Genomic DNA, 15,881 nt, shown 5'->3' with positions numbered 1-15,881 from the left:
TCGATGAACGTAGAGCATGGCAGGCGCGATACAAACTTGACCTCTAGAGCTGGACAACAGACACGGAGTCGTACATGGAATTACGCGTCCTCGTCGTCGTGCCTAATGCAGTCGCCCTGCAAAATTATGCAGACCTGCGCCACGTTCAGGAGGAAAACCGCCCATGGAGTTCGGCCAGTTTTTGCGATTCCTTCTCCCATGTGACCCGAAAATACAGCAATGCATGTTCCTTGGATCGGTTAGATTAGATGGCGTTCCCTAGCTTGGTGAACATTTGTGAAAACACGGAGAGAGAGAGAGAGAGTAACCAAAAGGAATTCGAGTTCTTCTTGTTGCCCCCTTGTTGACTTCTTAGGCTCTGACAACTACTAGTCGTAGTACTACATCACATGACCTGTAGCTCATGCCAAGACAGAATCCGGTTTAAATCACCTGGCTGGACACAGGGAAAGCGTATCGACACACTGCTATTCCCAGAGCATGCATGATGACAACTCACGATGCCTCCGGTTTCCATTAACAAGTCCCACTGGCGGCGTCGTGCAGCCGTACATAGTGCGCCGCGCACACACACCACGCATCGCTCGCGCGTACCACCTTTCTGGTTTCTCTCCTCAACGAACGAACCTGCTTTTCCATGATCCAAAACAATGGACGAAACCCCGAGTTCCGTCGCCAGTCCAATCCGCGTCAACCCGGGACGAGCCACTATATATACACACGAGCGTCCCAGCCAAAAAACCCAAACCCTCACACCAAGACACTACTGGTACCACAATAGGAAGCTTAGCGCACCCACAGCTGCACGAAACCGAATCCTCGACGTCGATTCAGAGAGGCGTGGTCGATCGGTCCAAAGTAGGATCGTAGCGTGTTCCTTCTACTAGGGCGCCATGATCACGTGGCTGGCCGTGTACCATGTCGTGGAGGCGATGGCGCCGCTGTACACGGCGGCTGTGCTCGGGTACGCGTCCGTGCGGTGGCTCAAGGCCTTCTCCGAGGAGCAGTGCGCGGGGATCAACCACTTCGTCGCCATCTACGCCGTCCCCGTGCTCATCTTCAACATGGTCTCCACCAACAACCCCTACGCCATGAACGGCCGCCTCGTCGCCGCCGACACGCTGCAGAAGGCGGTCATGCTGCTCGGCCTCGTCGCGTGGGCCGCGTGGGAGTCCCGCTCGCGCCGCCGCCGCTGCCGATCCGACGGAGGCGGCAAGGCCTCGACGGCCTCTCCGCTGCAGTGGGTGGTGACCGCCTTCTCCGTGGCGTCGCTGCCCAACACCATCATCATGGGCGTGCCGCTCCTCGGCGGCATGTACGGGGCCATGTCCAAGGACCTCATGAAGCAGATCGTCGTCATGCAGTTCTGCGTCTGGTACAACGTCGTCATCTTCATCTACGAGTACATGGCGGCCCGGCGCGCCGCGACGGCCATGGATGGCACCGCCAAGATCAGCCCTGGGTCGCCCGGGGCGGCGCCGTCCGCTGAGAAAATCGCCCCCAATGACGAGGCCGTCGTTGCGGCCAAGCGGGCCCACGAAGTAACCGTAAACATCGAGATCACGGAGGTTGCCGCGGCGTCTACGGCACAAAAAGATCTGGCAGACAACACAACAACGACGGTGGCCAAGGAGACGAGTACCGACGCGGAGGCAGAGCAGGCGTCGCCGCCGCCGGCGAAGTCGACGGCGCCGTCGGTGAGGCACATCGCGTTGATGGCAGGGAAGAAGGTTCTCAAGATTCCGAATACCTATGCAAGCTTCCTTGGCCTCATCTGGGCCCTGATCGCATTCAAGTACGTCCCTTTCATTCACAACTCATATTACCTCGTACAAACTGTATTCCTGTTGTATATCTTTCCTAATGCATTCACGTCGATCTACTTGTGTTTTGCAGGTGCGGGGTCAAGATGCCAAAAATAATCGACGACTCACTGTTCACCATCCAGACGACGGCGGTTGGGCTCAGCATGTTCGCGTCGGGGACGTTCATAGCGCGGCAGTCGCGGTTCGTCCCGTGCGGCTACGCGATCGCGTCGGTGTCGATGGTGCTCAAGTTCCTGATCGGCCCGGTGGTGATGCTGCTCGCGTCGCTCGCCATCGGCATGCACGGCACCCTGCTGCACATTGCTGTTGTACAGGTAAACCGCACGCACGACTGATTAATTTTTTCATTTATTTCTTAAGATGTGGGACGACATTTATTACTACGTTTCTTGAGAGGCTTGCCAACACTCTAGCTGCCATACGGTTGCATGCTCCAGTAGTAACGGAAAGTGCGTGGTGAAAGATGGCCGCACACGTTTGTGTCCAGTAGTACAAGTCAAAAAATGAGGAGGTCATCTCCGAGGTGCCAGTAGGAGTACAACAAATGCTGACCCAGAAAGTTGAACGAAACCCACAATTTTAGAAACTTTTTACCGCTAGTTGAACAAACTAAAGTAAGCGGTGTCGGAGCTAGTAAATTCTAATCAAACCTTCAAAAACAATATCCCTTCAGAGTTTATACCAAAGCTGAAGCTGTGTAGTTATATACTCCCTCCGTCCGAAAATATTTGCCGCAGAAATGCATAAAGATGGATGTATGTAGAATTAAAATACGTCTAGATACATCCATTCCTCCGACAAGTATTTTCGGACGGATGGAGTATGTTATTCATTATACAAATTTTGAGATATATTTTTAACCACTATTTTTGATATGCATGTTCATACAGGCGGCACTCCCCCTAGCCGTGACTTCATTTGTGTACGCTGAAGAATACAAGGTCCATGCAGACATCATGAGCACAGGGTGCGTTTCTTTACCAGATTTTGCTACACATATTGTTGCCTTGTTTCTGTGAATGACCATCTGATCAAATGTATCTATCTGGTTTTTGTTCTTTTCAGGGTAATTCTTGGGATATTTATCTCCCTCCCCGTCACCATTGTATACTACATTCTATTAGGGCTATGATCGAGCTAACAAGATCGATGTCCAAGGCCTGAAAAGCGCATGTCAGACGTAGAGGACGTGCCGCACAACAGTTGAAGAGCGCAGCTCGATTGCAGCTTGAAGAATCCAACTGGACTCCAACATGATAATCTAAATTAAAGAATCAAGAGAATCATACTGATATTGTTTGAATATGGTTAATCAATAGAAGCTCACCTTTTCACTAAAGTATAATTGTAATGTTAGTTGAAACTTCGCATTGGACAAAATGTACTACCTCCTTTCCGGTTTATTACGCCTGCACGTATCATGTTGACAATTTGATCAACGTAATACAAGTTATATATCACAAAAATTATATCACCAAAACTTGAAATGGTACAATTTTAATGGTATGAATTATGGGATATACAACTTTTATTACGTTGACTAAATTATCAATCCAGGTAGATACACGCATCCCTAATGAACCCGGAAAAGATGGAGCAATGTTGATGATATCACTTATCGTTATCGTCTCGGTCGGCTGGGGATTAGAGATTAATCAGAAATCGGCCGATTAATCGATTTTATCGGTCGACTATTAATCGGCCATTTTTTTGCAAATCCCAAGTTTCGAACACTAAAATATGCTATATTCAACACCAAAACCATATTGAAAAGAAGTTTTACCTTGATTCCTAGCCATTGAATCCTCATATAATGAAAACCTAAATAGGACAATAGTACATATAGCATAACAAGGTCCACAAAACGCAAATAAACATAGTTTTTGCAAAAATAGTGCTACGAATAGGCATGATTTATCGGTAAATTCCCGATAAATCGCTTCTCATAGTGATAAATCGGCCCAAACGATAATTGGTGAAGATAAGGCATAATCTTATCGGTCACCCCAAGAGTAGCGATAAATCGGACGATAAATCACTGAATCGGAAGATTTTTTGAACAATGAGATGGAGTATTATACAAAGTCTCGTACACCCACCTTAACTAAGTTTATTACTTACTTTCAATGCATACTACCGGACGAGATTACAGTGTACATCTTCCGATAAAGGGATAGTGTGGTCTTCTTACATGGTCATTTACTTTTAAAGACATGCTCTCCGAAAGCCGGCGTTCGTGATGGAGTAGGCTATGATGGTGACGCAAATCGTGAGATGAGGCAAAACTCTAAGTGTTTTCGATGTGTCTTTGCCATGGTCGATAAGCATTATACTCCCTCTGTTTCCAAATATAAGTCTTTCTAGAGATTTCAACAAATGACTACATACGGAGCAAAATAAGTGAATTTACACTCTAAAATATGTCTACATACATCCACATGTTGTTGTCCATTTGAAATGTCTAAAAAGACTTATATTTAGGAACGGAGGGAGTATATAGAAGTACCAGAGACGGTATCGTGCCACAATCACGATCACAAATCGACTTGGTTCTTAAGTTGTATACTTACCGAACAATAAACCATAAACTATTCTGCCAAGTGCCCGAGTCCGGCCAGGCTAGGCAAGGGCGCGTGTGATCTTCTCTTTCTCTCCTTAACACATCACTGAATGTGGTGGAAAGAACCCATTATTTAAAGAGGTCTCACATGTCCTCAACTTCAGTTGTAATCATCACTTCCATTTTATACACGGGCCTTTTCGAGAATTCAGAAAATGTACTCCCTCCATCCAAGATAAGTGTCTCAAGCTTAGTACAATTTTATACTAAAGTTAGTACAAAGTTGAGACACTTATTTTGAAACAGATGAAGTACATGGGGCTAGGCCCATTATTTCTAATAGTCGTGCCCTCCATCCTGATTTGCTAGGCAGCGTCTCATGTATGTACATGTAGGGTTTACCGGAGTCAACGATGTCCTTCTTAGTGCTTGTTTTCATCGTTAATCCATATAGTATGCGAGATGTGTATGTGTTTGTTCAGGGCCCCCGGTCGCCAGGGCGATCTACCGCCGCCGGCCCTAGGCCTCTGCTCCTCTCTCCCCCCTCCCGCCGCCGGCCGAGGCCACGCCGGCGTTGCCTGGCAAGTGACGGCGGCGACGGGGCCCTCCCCCTCGCGCGGTGGTGGTGATCTCCTGTCGGCGGCGGCGGCTCATGGATCGGCGATGCACTGGCGGCAAGGAGCAGCGGGCGCCCGGCGGCGAGTGTGACGGCATCAACAAGGCAGGCGCGTTCTCCCCGCGGCTGAGGAGCACCTGTGGCGGCGGCCCAGATCGCGGGCCTCGTCCGCGGGTCGGCAGATCTGGAGGGCGTCTACAGGTGGGCATGGTGGGCCTGACGGCGCCGGCTTAGGCACCGTGGTGGTGCCATGGCCGGTCAGGCGGCGGAGGCTTGGATCCATCGTCCAGTCCCCGACAGAGATGGCGGCGATCCATGCACGAGATGCTTGATGGAGGTCCTTCGAACAGATCCAGGTGAAAACTTGCTTTTGGCTTACTGCCAAAGCCGGTGGTGGCGGCGCTATTTTGCGACATTCCCTTCTTGAAGGCATGGCTGAGGAGAGTTTCAAGGTCACTGTCTGCTACCTCCGAGGGAAACCCAAGATCAGTTGATCGGAAGATGGCAGCGTTCTTATGTCGTTCCCCCCTTGGGGGCGTCATTCTTGGAGGTGTGCACGGGCTCGAGGGACCAGTGGATTGCATCTTTGGTGGAGCGGTGCTTCATCCTACACATTGATGGCGACGGATCTCGACGGCGTGGCGCAGTGCAGATTCGGCGTCCGATGTGCGAGGATGGACTCGCGCAGGAGGACGACGCTGCCTGGCGTCGTGGTGGCGTCGATGGCAGAGAGACCTGGCACGGTAGATGCAACAGTACATCTCTGAAGATGGATTGGTGGCAGGTGGCTGCAGCGGCCTCATACCCGGCAGGCGTCCTGGTTGAGGAATGCGCCGGACTGGTGGGTGCCCCATACCCGGCAGGCGTCCTGGTTGGGACCTCGGGTCATAGATGTTAGGTTTGGCTGCGAGGTCTATTTGGTATTAGGCCCAGACTATCAGCATCCCTACATCAACTTGATAGGAGTAGCGACAGATGTTTCCTAGACGGTGGCTTTAGTCTTACTGTTGTATGACTTTGTAAGGTCTTATACGAATAATTAATAAAGTAGCTGCATGCATCATCCAGATGCAAAGGCCAGGGGTCTTCCTTCGTTTCTAAAAAATAAAAAAAGGACGAAATTGTATGTGGTCTTCCTCCCGAATAGAGGAACCATGCTAGGCGTTTTCAAGGAGGCAATTTTTTGTGCGATAGTAGTTGCATATATATATATGTGGGCATCAGGTTAGGCTATATTGAGTGAATAGCATAAAACTACCACTTTTCATGTTAGGGTTTCAAAAAACTACCAGAAATTTGTTTGTGACTAACAACTACCAAAACCGGCGTCGACCGACAGTGTCCTGGACTAGGGGGTACTCACCACGTCGTCTCCCGATCAGTTAGATTGGGCCGAGGACCCCCATGGCCGTATACTCATGGGCCAGTTCGGACAGCCCCTGCCGCATACAAGGAAGACTCCACAAGACTTGACGCCCAATGCGAGGACTCTCCTAAACCCTAGGCCTCCGGTGTCTTATATAAACCGAGGCCAGGCTAGTCAATAGACAATCTCATATTCATTACTACAATCTCGTGGTAGATACATGTACTCTATACTACACCCATATGAATACAATCAAAAGCAACATGTAGGGTATTATCTCATCAAGAGAGCCCGAAGCTGGGTAAAACCCCGTGTCCATGTTACCATAGCTCCAAGACGCCTAGCTTAGGACCCCTACTACGAGATACGCCGGATATTGAACCGACATTGGTGCTTTCATTGAGAGCCTTCTAGCTGTCGTCGCGGATCGATGGATTATCAGGTGATATTGTTTCAGTTAATCCGTATGGAATAAAGCAATTTCTTCGCGAAGTGTTTCTACCGCCTTGCTATATTTTTTGCAGATCGCTTTCGGTCTCGTGGGCAGCGGCGATTTTTCCGCGCGATCCGACCACAATAGAGTGGACGAGGTATCCGCGAGATCAGGTTCAACTTCGTACGTATAAGCTTGTGTGCAAGTATATATACCGGCACGGCGACTCGCGCCTAGAGCGGTGGCGGCGGAGGCCTGGTAGCCGAACTCCCAGCGCAACCCATGCCCAGACTACTCGATTAGGGCTGGACACGTGAGTTGGCAGGACAACAACTGGTGGGATCTACTGTGAAAAAAATGTCCAACATATGGTATTCCAGCCGGTGCTACAACGATGCACATACCGAACGGTGCACAGGAAACAACAAGAATTCACATCGTTGGCAAACCACATGAAGATCCGATTCCTTTTTTGCTTTTCTTTACTATTTAATTCAGACGGTGCATGCGTTTTGTTAATTATCTTTCTTACATGCACTTTCCACGTGCTAGAGCTTTTGCTACTACTATTACTAGTACGGCCTACCTCTTTGTAGCAAAAGCAAATCTGTGAAAAAAATTCCTAAAAAAATTTGTAAAGGAATCATTGACGCGATAGCGCATTTCTGGTGGGGTGACGAGGAGAACCAGAGGAGGATGCACTGGATGGCCTGGTGGAAAATGTGTGTACCAAAAAACCAAGGTGGAATCCGTGATATCCACTGCTTCAACCTGGCTTTGCTCGCCAAACAAGCATGGCGTCTTATTGATAATCCTGATTCCTTGTGTGCCACTATTCTGAGGGCCAAGTACTACCCTGATGGCGATTTGCTGAAGTCTAAGCCAAAGCATGGTGCTTCTTTCACCTGGCAGAGCATTATGGCAGGTATAACTACTCTGAAACGTGGTTATATTTGGCGAGTGGGTAATGGACATAACATCAATATCTGGGAAGATGCCTGGATCCCAAACTGTGTCACTAGGAAGATTGTGACCCCTAGGGGGAGCCATTTGCCATCAAAAGTGAGTGACCTGATTGACCCTGCTTCCAACAATTGGGACGAGGAACTGATTAGACAAACTATGTGGCCCATTGACGCACAACGAATTCTTTCAATCCCACTTTCGCAATATGATATGACAGATTTCATTGCGTGGAGTTACACAAAAAATGGTATGTTCTCGGTAAGGTCTGCTTACTCGGTGGAATGGAATTATCAGTACGGGAGTAGACTCAAATATTCTAATGGGATGGGGCGAAGCATACCAAATCCTATTTGGTGTCAGATATGGAAGTTATCCTGCCCAGCAAAAGTTAAAAATTTTATATGGCGTACATTACATGGCACTCTCCCATGCCGGGTAACACTCGCTAATAGACACATGAAGGTCTCGCCCTCTTGGCCGACTTGCTCCCGGGGTTTAGAAGATACGAAACACATACTTTTCCTCTGTAGTAAAGCAAAGGAGGTTTGGAAGAGACTAGGGATGGATGTGATTATTGATAAAGCTTGTGAGGTTGATCTTGCCGGGGAGGCAATATTGGAATACCTTCTACTTCTTCCAGACCAAGACTTGAGTATTATGGGGTACCAAAATGTACGTGAAATGATAGCTATTTCAGCTTGGTACCTATGGTGGGAAAGACGAAAGTTAGTGCATAAGGAATTAACTCAGAATGCAAATCAGATAGCAATGGGGATCATAGCTCTCACATCCAACTTTGTAAATGCATCATCTCCAAAGGCCACGATGAAAAAGGGGGGTTGGTACTGCCCTCCTAGGGGTTTTGTGAAACTTAATGTTGACGCCTCTTTTGATCATGATATGTTGAAGGGTACGATGGGGGCAGTTTTAAGAGACCACAAAGGTAGGTTCATTGCAGGAGGAAATGAAAAGATTAACTATTGTGCGGATGTTTTGATGGCTGAAGCTTTAGCTTTCAAGTTTGGCCTAACAATGGCGCAAAGGGCGGGGTGTAACCGCCTAATCATCAACTCAGACAACATGGAGGTGGTTGAGACCATGCAGGAAGGAGGACAATCAATGGGGGCGGCGGCAACAGTTTTCGAGGATTGTTACTACTATGCCTGTGATTTTGTCACGACTAGATTCGAACATTGTAATAGAGAGGCAAATAAAGTAGCTCATGAACTTGCTAGATTAGCTAGATTTTCTTCGACTTCCGACTGGTTTGAGGAACCTCCAAATGAAATTGTAATGATCCTCACAAATGATGTACTGGTTATTTCAAATGAATAAAGTTTCCTTTTAAATAAAAAAAAGCAAATCTGTGAACATTCACATGTTTTTTTGGATTGCTACAACTACTTCTGGTCTGGCCAGTTTTCATCTATACGCAGGTCAATTAATACAGGTCCGCACTGATGTCCATCATCACATTGTCATCGGACTGTGCGAACATTATCATCCGAAGAATTTTGATCTGCATCGACACTACGTCGGATCCAAACTCAGCTCTGCGGCAGCAGACGTCAGTACCAACCTGATCGAGTACTTTGTATAGCATGGTACCTATACCTACCCGGTGGATTCTACTAATTAAACTACTAGTGCTACTACTTCACGTGATAGTGAATCATCGTGCAAAGATCATTTGGTTCTCGTTTCTAGTACTGTACGGATCTGTTAGGCTATTTTTCCTAACTATTAGGTTAGCTCCTAAAATTGTTGCACACAGAATATTTTTTGTTGTTTTGCACTGCATTACTTTTGCAGGGACATTTTGTCGACACTTGTGCATGATGTCGGTCTAGCTAGCGTCTCGTCGTCACTAAGGCTGGCCCACCTAGGTCGACATTGCCGCGCCACAACGCCGTCATGCTATTGAGCCGACCTAGGCGCACATGCCATATTTATTTTATTACTCACTCTGTATAAATTATTAATTATGCAATGATTTTTTTATTACTATTATCTCTGGCTTGCACTATTTCCTGTGCACAGGTAAATGATCCGGATTGGGAAGCACTGTCACCTCGGCATACCAACGTACCACGTCACCTCGGCTGGACCGGGGCTTCGTTATCACTTCATTAACCCACGCCGGGGACTTTGGTGTTACACTGCCGGCCAACTCCGCCAGCTTGGCTAGACTAGGGGCTTCACCTTACCACATCGGCCGAGCCGTGTCACTACTCCAGAGTGCCGAACTCCTTGCTCGGACACCTCGGGCTTGGGGACTGGGACCTCAGCCATGCCGAGGACTGTGAACCTTGTCGGATCTGTCACAGATCAATGGGCGTCTTCGTCCCGCCACAAGCCCGAATCGCGTCATCAACACCGACCACATTAACCAGCTAAGTCGCTTTCATGCTCAAAAAACTTTCAGTTTTAAATTTTGTTCGGTTCGACCAAGCATTATACCTTTTTGGCAAAAAATGGCAAAAAATTGGTTGCGAAAAAACTTCCTTGTCAAAACTTTGTTTGTGACACACAAATTCAAATACCCCTTTTACTTGGGGGCTTCCTTTATGAAGCCTTTCCTCTTGCATATGACTATACTTGTACGGCTTCGTTCCTTGTTCGTGTATTACGCCACAATATGCACCATGTTGACTTAAGCGATTTGCAAGCTGGGTTGCCTTGCTCCTGTGTTTACCCCTACGTTCCCGATTGTTCGGCTAGGGAGTAAAGGGAGCACCTCTGCGATTGTCACGATCGGGTCATCCGAGCCGGACCTCAGACTAGGTGAAGCCGAAAGCTAGCGCTCTTATTGTTTTCAATTATGGTCGGCGCACAACGGAACTCATGGGTACAAAAAATCTATTGCACAAGTCTCATAGTAGCAATGAGCAACCGAAGAAAGGTATCGGTGGGGGTACTATTTTCTTTGAAGATGCTTCTTACACTTCGTGAGTAATATAGCATAAGTTCCCTGAGCGCGCTTTGTCTGTTACAGCCTTATGGCCTGATTGCCTGGTTATCGGAAACACCATCGATATTCTCGACAGGTGGAGTAGATAACATTTTTCGGCCCTTGACCAAAGAGGGAGAAGCCGACGGTCAGTTAAGACGCGTTTAAACTTCGGGTGAACACAGATATGATATAAGTACTTCGGTACATAGAATCATTATACATAAAATTCTTTTAACCAAGTCACTTGGGGGCTCTTAAATTTATATGAGCCGTTTTATAATAAGTGTTCTTCTTCTTAGTCGTTGCAAAGTTTTTTTTATTATTATTATTTACCATTCCTTTTTTCGACACAAGTACGTGGTCACTAGCTGAGGAGCCTAATTTCTCTCTCAAAGCCGCTAGAGTTTAGTTTGCTAAACTGGCCTAATGAGAAGTACTCCACCTTCGGGATAGGAGGTTGAAGACGTAGGCTGACCCGCTTGAAGTTTTGAGATAGGATGTGTCATGTTAAAGCACGACAGAAGCACTTTTTTTCTAAAGTCCAATTTTCAGATTAGCACCGAACACTTGATCTTGTTCGGACGTCAGATTTTCACTAATGTTTTTTGGTTTTCCAAGCTTATGGAACTTTTAAACTATTTGTGTGTTTCCAGCATAAGTCTCGCAGTGCAACGCCGGACACCTTTAGAGATTCGGCAAAAACATTTTCGGATATTGCTATATATGCATCGGTTTCAAATAGTGTCTTCTGTCAATAGTTGGGTTGCCCGGCTCCTGTGCTTGCCTCCTACGTCCCGCTTTGTTTGGCTAGGTGTGCAAAGGGAGAACCACTGCGATTGTGCTTCCAGCTCGCATGGTTAAGCACCTCAGTGGAGAAAGCCGAAAACTGACTGTCACAATAGGTCTAAACTGGTTAGCGATCCGATGACTATGTTAAATGACGGGCCGTTCATAACATTGGCCGAAGTGTTTATGGCTTGACCTCGGCTGTCGCCGAACACGAACTGAGGGCTCGTAGCTAGCTTCCCCAAATTAAAGCTCCTATGACTAAGTGAAAGTTATCAAGCCCGCATATCTGATTGCCTCGTTTCCGCTAACACAACCGCCTTCGAGCATCGAGACGTCAGCTAAGAGTTGTCTTGTTATTACGGAAATACCCTACATAGTATCTACAAAAGGGTAGAAGCCGACGATGAGCCACTTTCAACTGATAAACGGTCGCAATGGAGTCAAAATAAGTATATATCATCAGCGTTTGTATTCATTATACAAGTGTTGCCTTCCGTAATTATCGTTACATAAAGCTATAAATATGCATCAATTTGACTTAAGATTTTGGCCAAGTTGGGTTGCCTGGCTCCTGTGCTTACCCCTATGTTCCCGATTGTTCGGCTAGGTGGTAAAGGGAGCACCTCTGTGATTGTTACTACCAGGTCATCCGAGTTAGTACCTCAGACTGGCTGAAGCCGAAAGCTAGCAATCTTAAAGGATCACACTGGTCGGCAATGCCAGAAGTGAAAATTTTGGTTCATTAATACCATAGAGTTCGGGAACTTTCCCCGAACTAAATCCTCAATATTTTCCTCCCACATTGATCGGATGTGAGGTTTCATGATCATGATAAGCATGAAGACCCAAAGAAAGGAACCGATAGAGGGACTATTTTCTTTGAAAGATGTTTCTTACGTTAATAGTAATATAACATATCTCTCCGCGTACCTTTGTTTATAAAACCGTATGGCCGGATTGCCTTGTTTGCCGTAAATCTTTGCCCTCATAAAGGCTTTATAAAGTAGGACAAACACTCCTCGGCTCGAGGACGTTGAAGCCGATGGTCGGTCCAGAAAGTTTGTACAATGCGGATCCGAGCATTAATGATGTAGAGTACTTGGATACATAGAATCATTACACATACTTTGTGATTTTACTCTGGATATCGATCCTTAATACGGCCACCCGTGCACATATTAAGGCTTGGGGGCTACTGGGCTTTGCGCTCATTATTTATAAATATTAAAGGGGCACATCGATCCCCCTGATCTGGTGTTGCCACTCGACCAGTGGCTCGGGGGCTACTGCACTGCCTATTCAATGCAAAAAATTCAAAGTGCTCAGTGTTCGGCATAATCGAACTATGACAAGTACATCTTCGGACGACAATAAGTACCATATGGGAATTATCCGGCATTAAGCTGATATATCACGGCGACTTCTCACGACCCTCTCTCAGGGGCCCGTTTGCCGATCACTATTATCCCTACTATATTACACTGTGTTTCTGTTCCTACGTATGCTGCCAAGCTAGGAGTCGATCCTCAGGCCGATTTCGCGCATCGACCTGAGTCTCAGGGGCTACTAGGAACAATAGTTTCATGTTTTCCTTCAGGTGCATCTCAGGTTTTAGACTGACACACACCTTGAGGGCTACTGCATATACATATACTGGCTATATATCTCGGCAGAGAATAAATTGCACCAGTCAAAAATATTTACAAAATATCAGCCCGCCGCTGGGGTGGTGCACCACCTCGGAAGCAGTCCGACATAAAGCTCGGGCGCCAGTGGCTAGCTCCATGGAGGGCATTTCCGGCATTAAGCTCGGCTAAACTCCTTCAACTTTTTTGAACCAAGATGATCTATGACATCTTGGATATAGTCCAGCGTTGGAGCTCGGATACAGTCCCGCGTTGAAGCTTGGACATGGTCCGGCGTTGGAGCTCGGATACATTTCGGTGTTGGAGCTCAGAAGCAGTTCGGCATTAGTGCTCGGCTGCAAAATATACCTCGAATGCAGTCCGGCGTTGGAGCTCGGACGCAAGAGGACACTGCCTCCTCGGAACAACTTCAAGGCATTGATAAAGGCCGGAAACTTAAAGGGGCTCCTCGGATACCCGACGTGTAAAATCTTCGGATTCACTTTGGCGATCCTTAAGATCGAAGATGGAAAGATTTGTTGAACCAGTTTTCAAGACCGACGACCGAAGATGAAGAACAGTTCGGAAGAATTGCTACATCTTGAGCTTGCGTTGGTTTTCCTTGAAGAGGAAAGGGTGATGCAGCAATAGTAGCATAAGTATTTCCCTTAGTTTTTGAGAACCAAGGTATCAATCCAGTAGGAGGCTCCTCAAAAGTCCCACGCACCTACACAAACAAACAAAGAACTCGCAACCAACGCAATAAAGGGGTTGTCAATCCCTTCACGGCCACTTGCGAAAGTGAGATCTAATAGAGATAGTATGATAAGATAAATATATTTTTGGTATTTTATAATATAGATGCAAAAAGTAAAGATGCAAATAAAAGTAGATTGGACGCAAAATATATATGATAAGAGATAGATCCGGGGGCCATAGGTTTCACTAGTGGATTCTCTCAAGATAGCATAAGTATTACGGTGGGTGAACAAATTACTGTCGAGCAATTGTTAGAAAAGCGAATAATTATGAGATTATCTAGGCATGATCATGTATATAGGCATCACGTCCGCAACAAGTAGACCGACTCCTGCCTACATCTACTACTATTACTCCACACATCGACCGACTCCTGCCTGCATCTAGAGCATTAAGTTCAGAAGAACAGAGTAACTCCTTAAGCAAGATGACATGATGTAGAGGGATAAACTCATGCAATATGATATAAACCCCATCTTTTTATCCTCGATGGCAACAATACAATACGTGCCTTGCAACCCTTGCTGTCACTGGGTAAGGACACCGCAAGATTGAACCCAAAGCTAAGCACTTCTCCCATGGCAAGAAAGATCAATCTAGTAGGCCAAACCAAACTGATAATTCGAAGAGACTTGCAAAGATAACTCAATCATACATAAAAGGATTCAGAGGAGATTCAAATATTTCTCATAGATAAACTTGATCATAAACCCACAATTCATCGGATCTCGACAAACACACCGTGAAAAGAGTTTACATCGAATAGATCTCCACAAGAGAGGGAGAGAACATTGTATTGAGATCCAAAAAGAGAGAAGAAGCCATCTAGCTAATAACTATGGACCTGTAGGTCTGTGGTAAACTACTCACAACTCATCGGAGGGGCTATGGTGTTGATGTAGAAGCCCTCCATGGTCGATTCCCCTTCCGGCAGAGCGCCGGCAAAGGCTCCAAGATGGGATCTCGCGGATACAGAAGGTTACGGTGGTGGAAATTGTGTTTCGTTGGCTCCCTGGATGTTTTCAGGGTACGTAGGCTTATATAGGAGGAAGAAGTAAGTCGGTGGCCGCCCGAGGGGCCCACGAGACAGGGGGCACGCCCTATAGGGGGGGGGGCGCCCTACCCTCTCGTGGCTGCCTCGGCTGCTTCTTGACTTGCACTCCAAGTCCTCTGGATCACGTTCGTACAAAAATCACGCTCCCGAAGGTTTCATTTCGTTTGGACTCCGTTTGATATTCCTTTTCTTCGAAATATTAAATAGGCAAAAAACAGCAATACGGGTTGGGCCTCCGCTTAGTAGGTTAGTCCCAAAAATGATATAAATGTGTAAAATAAAGCTCATAAAGGGGTAATATAATAGCATGGAACAATCAAAAATTATAGATACGTTGGAGACGTATCAAGCATCCCCAAGCTTAATTCCTGCTCGTCCTCGAGTAGGTAAATGATAGAAAAGGAATTTTTGATGTGGAATGCTACCTAGCATAATTCTCAATGTAATTTTCTTTATTGTGGCATGAATGTTCAGATCCAAATGATACAAAATAAAAGTTCATATTAACATGAAAATGGTGATACTTCAAGCATACTAATCAAAGTAATCATGTCTTCTCAAAATAACATGGCCAAAGAAAGTTATCCCTACAAAATCATATAGTCTGGTTGTTGCTCTATCTTCATCACACAAAGTATTTAATCATGCACAACCCTGATGACAAGCCAAGAAATTGTTTCATACTTTAATAATCTCGAACTCTTTCAACTTTCACGTAATACATGAGCGTGAGCCATGGACATAGCACTATATGTGGAATAGAATGGTGGTTGTGGAGAAGACAAAAAAGGAGAAGATAGTCTCACATCAACTAGGCGTATCAACGGGTTATGGAGATGCCCATTAATAGATGTCAATGTGAGTGAGTAGGGATTGCCATGCAACGGATGCACTAGAGCTATAAATATATGAAAGCTCAACAAAAGAAACTAAG

General features: G+C 46.4%; 1 protein-coding gene across 1 annotated transcript; it reads left to right on the top strand.

Moving 5' to 3' along the window:
* The first annotated feature begins 759 nt into the window (after positions 1-759).
* On the top strand, positions 760-3,057 carry LOC119277299 (probable auxin efflux carrier component 9). The gene is made up of 4 exons (XM_037558557.1): positions 760-1,795; positions 1,897-2,140; positions 2,717-2,793; positions 2,892-3,057. The coding sequence occupies exons 1-4, from the start codon at positions 894-896 to the stop codon at positions 2,956-2,958; spliced, it is 1,290 nt and encodes a 429-aa protein (XP_037414454.1). The 5' UTR covers positions 760-893; the 3' UTR covers positions 2,959-3,057.
* Positions 3,058-15,881: the final 12,824 nt, after the last annotated feature.

This window comes from Triticum dicoccoides, chromosome 3B (assembly GCF_002162155.2).
Source record: "Triticum dicoccoides isolate Atlit2015 ecotype Zavitan chromosome 3B, WEW_v2.0, whole genome shotgun sequence".
In the NCBI taxonomy this organism is placed as follows: domain Eukaryota; kingdom Viridiplantae; phylum Streptophyta; class Magnoliopsida; order Poales; family Poaceae; genus Triticum; species Triticum dicoccoides.
Note: the sequence above shows the minus strand (reverse complement) of the source record. Positions and strands in the feature narration are given on the sequence as shown.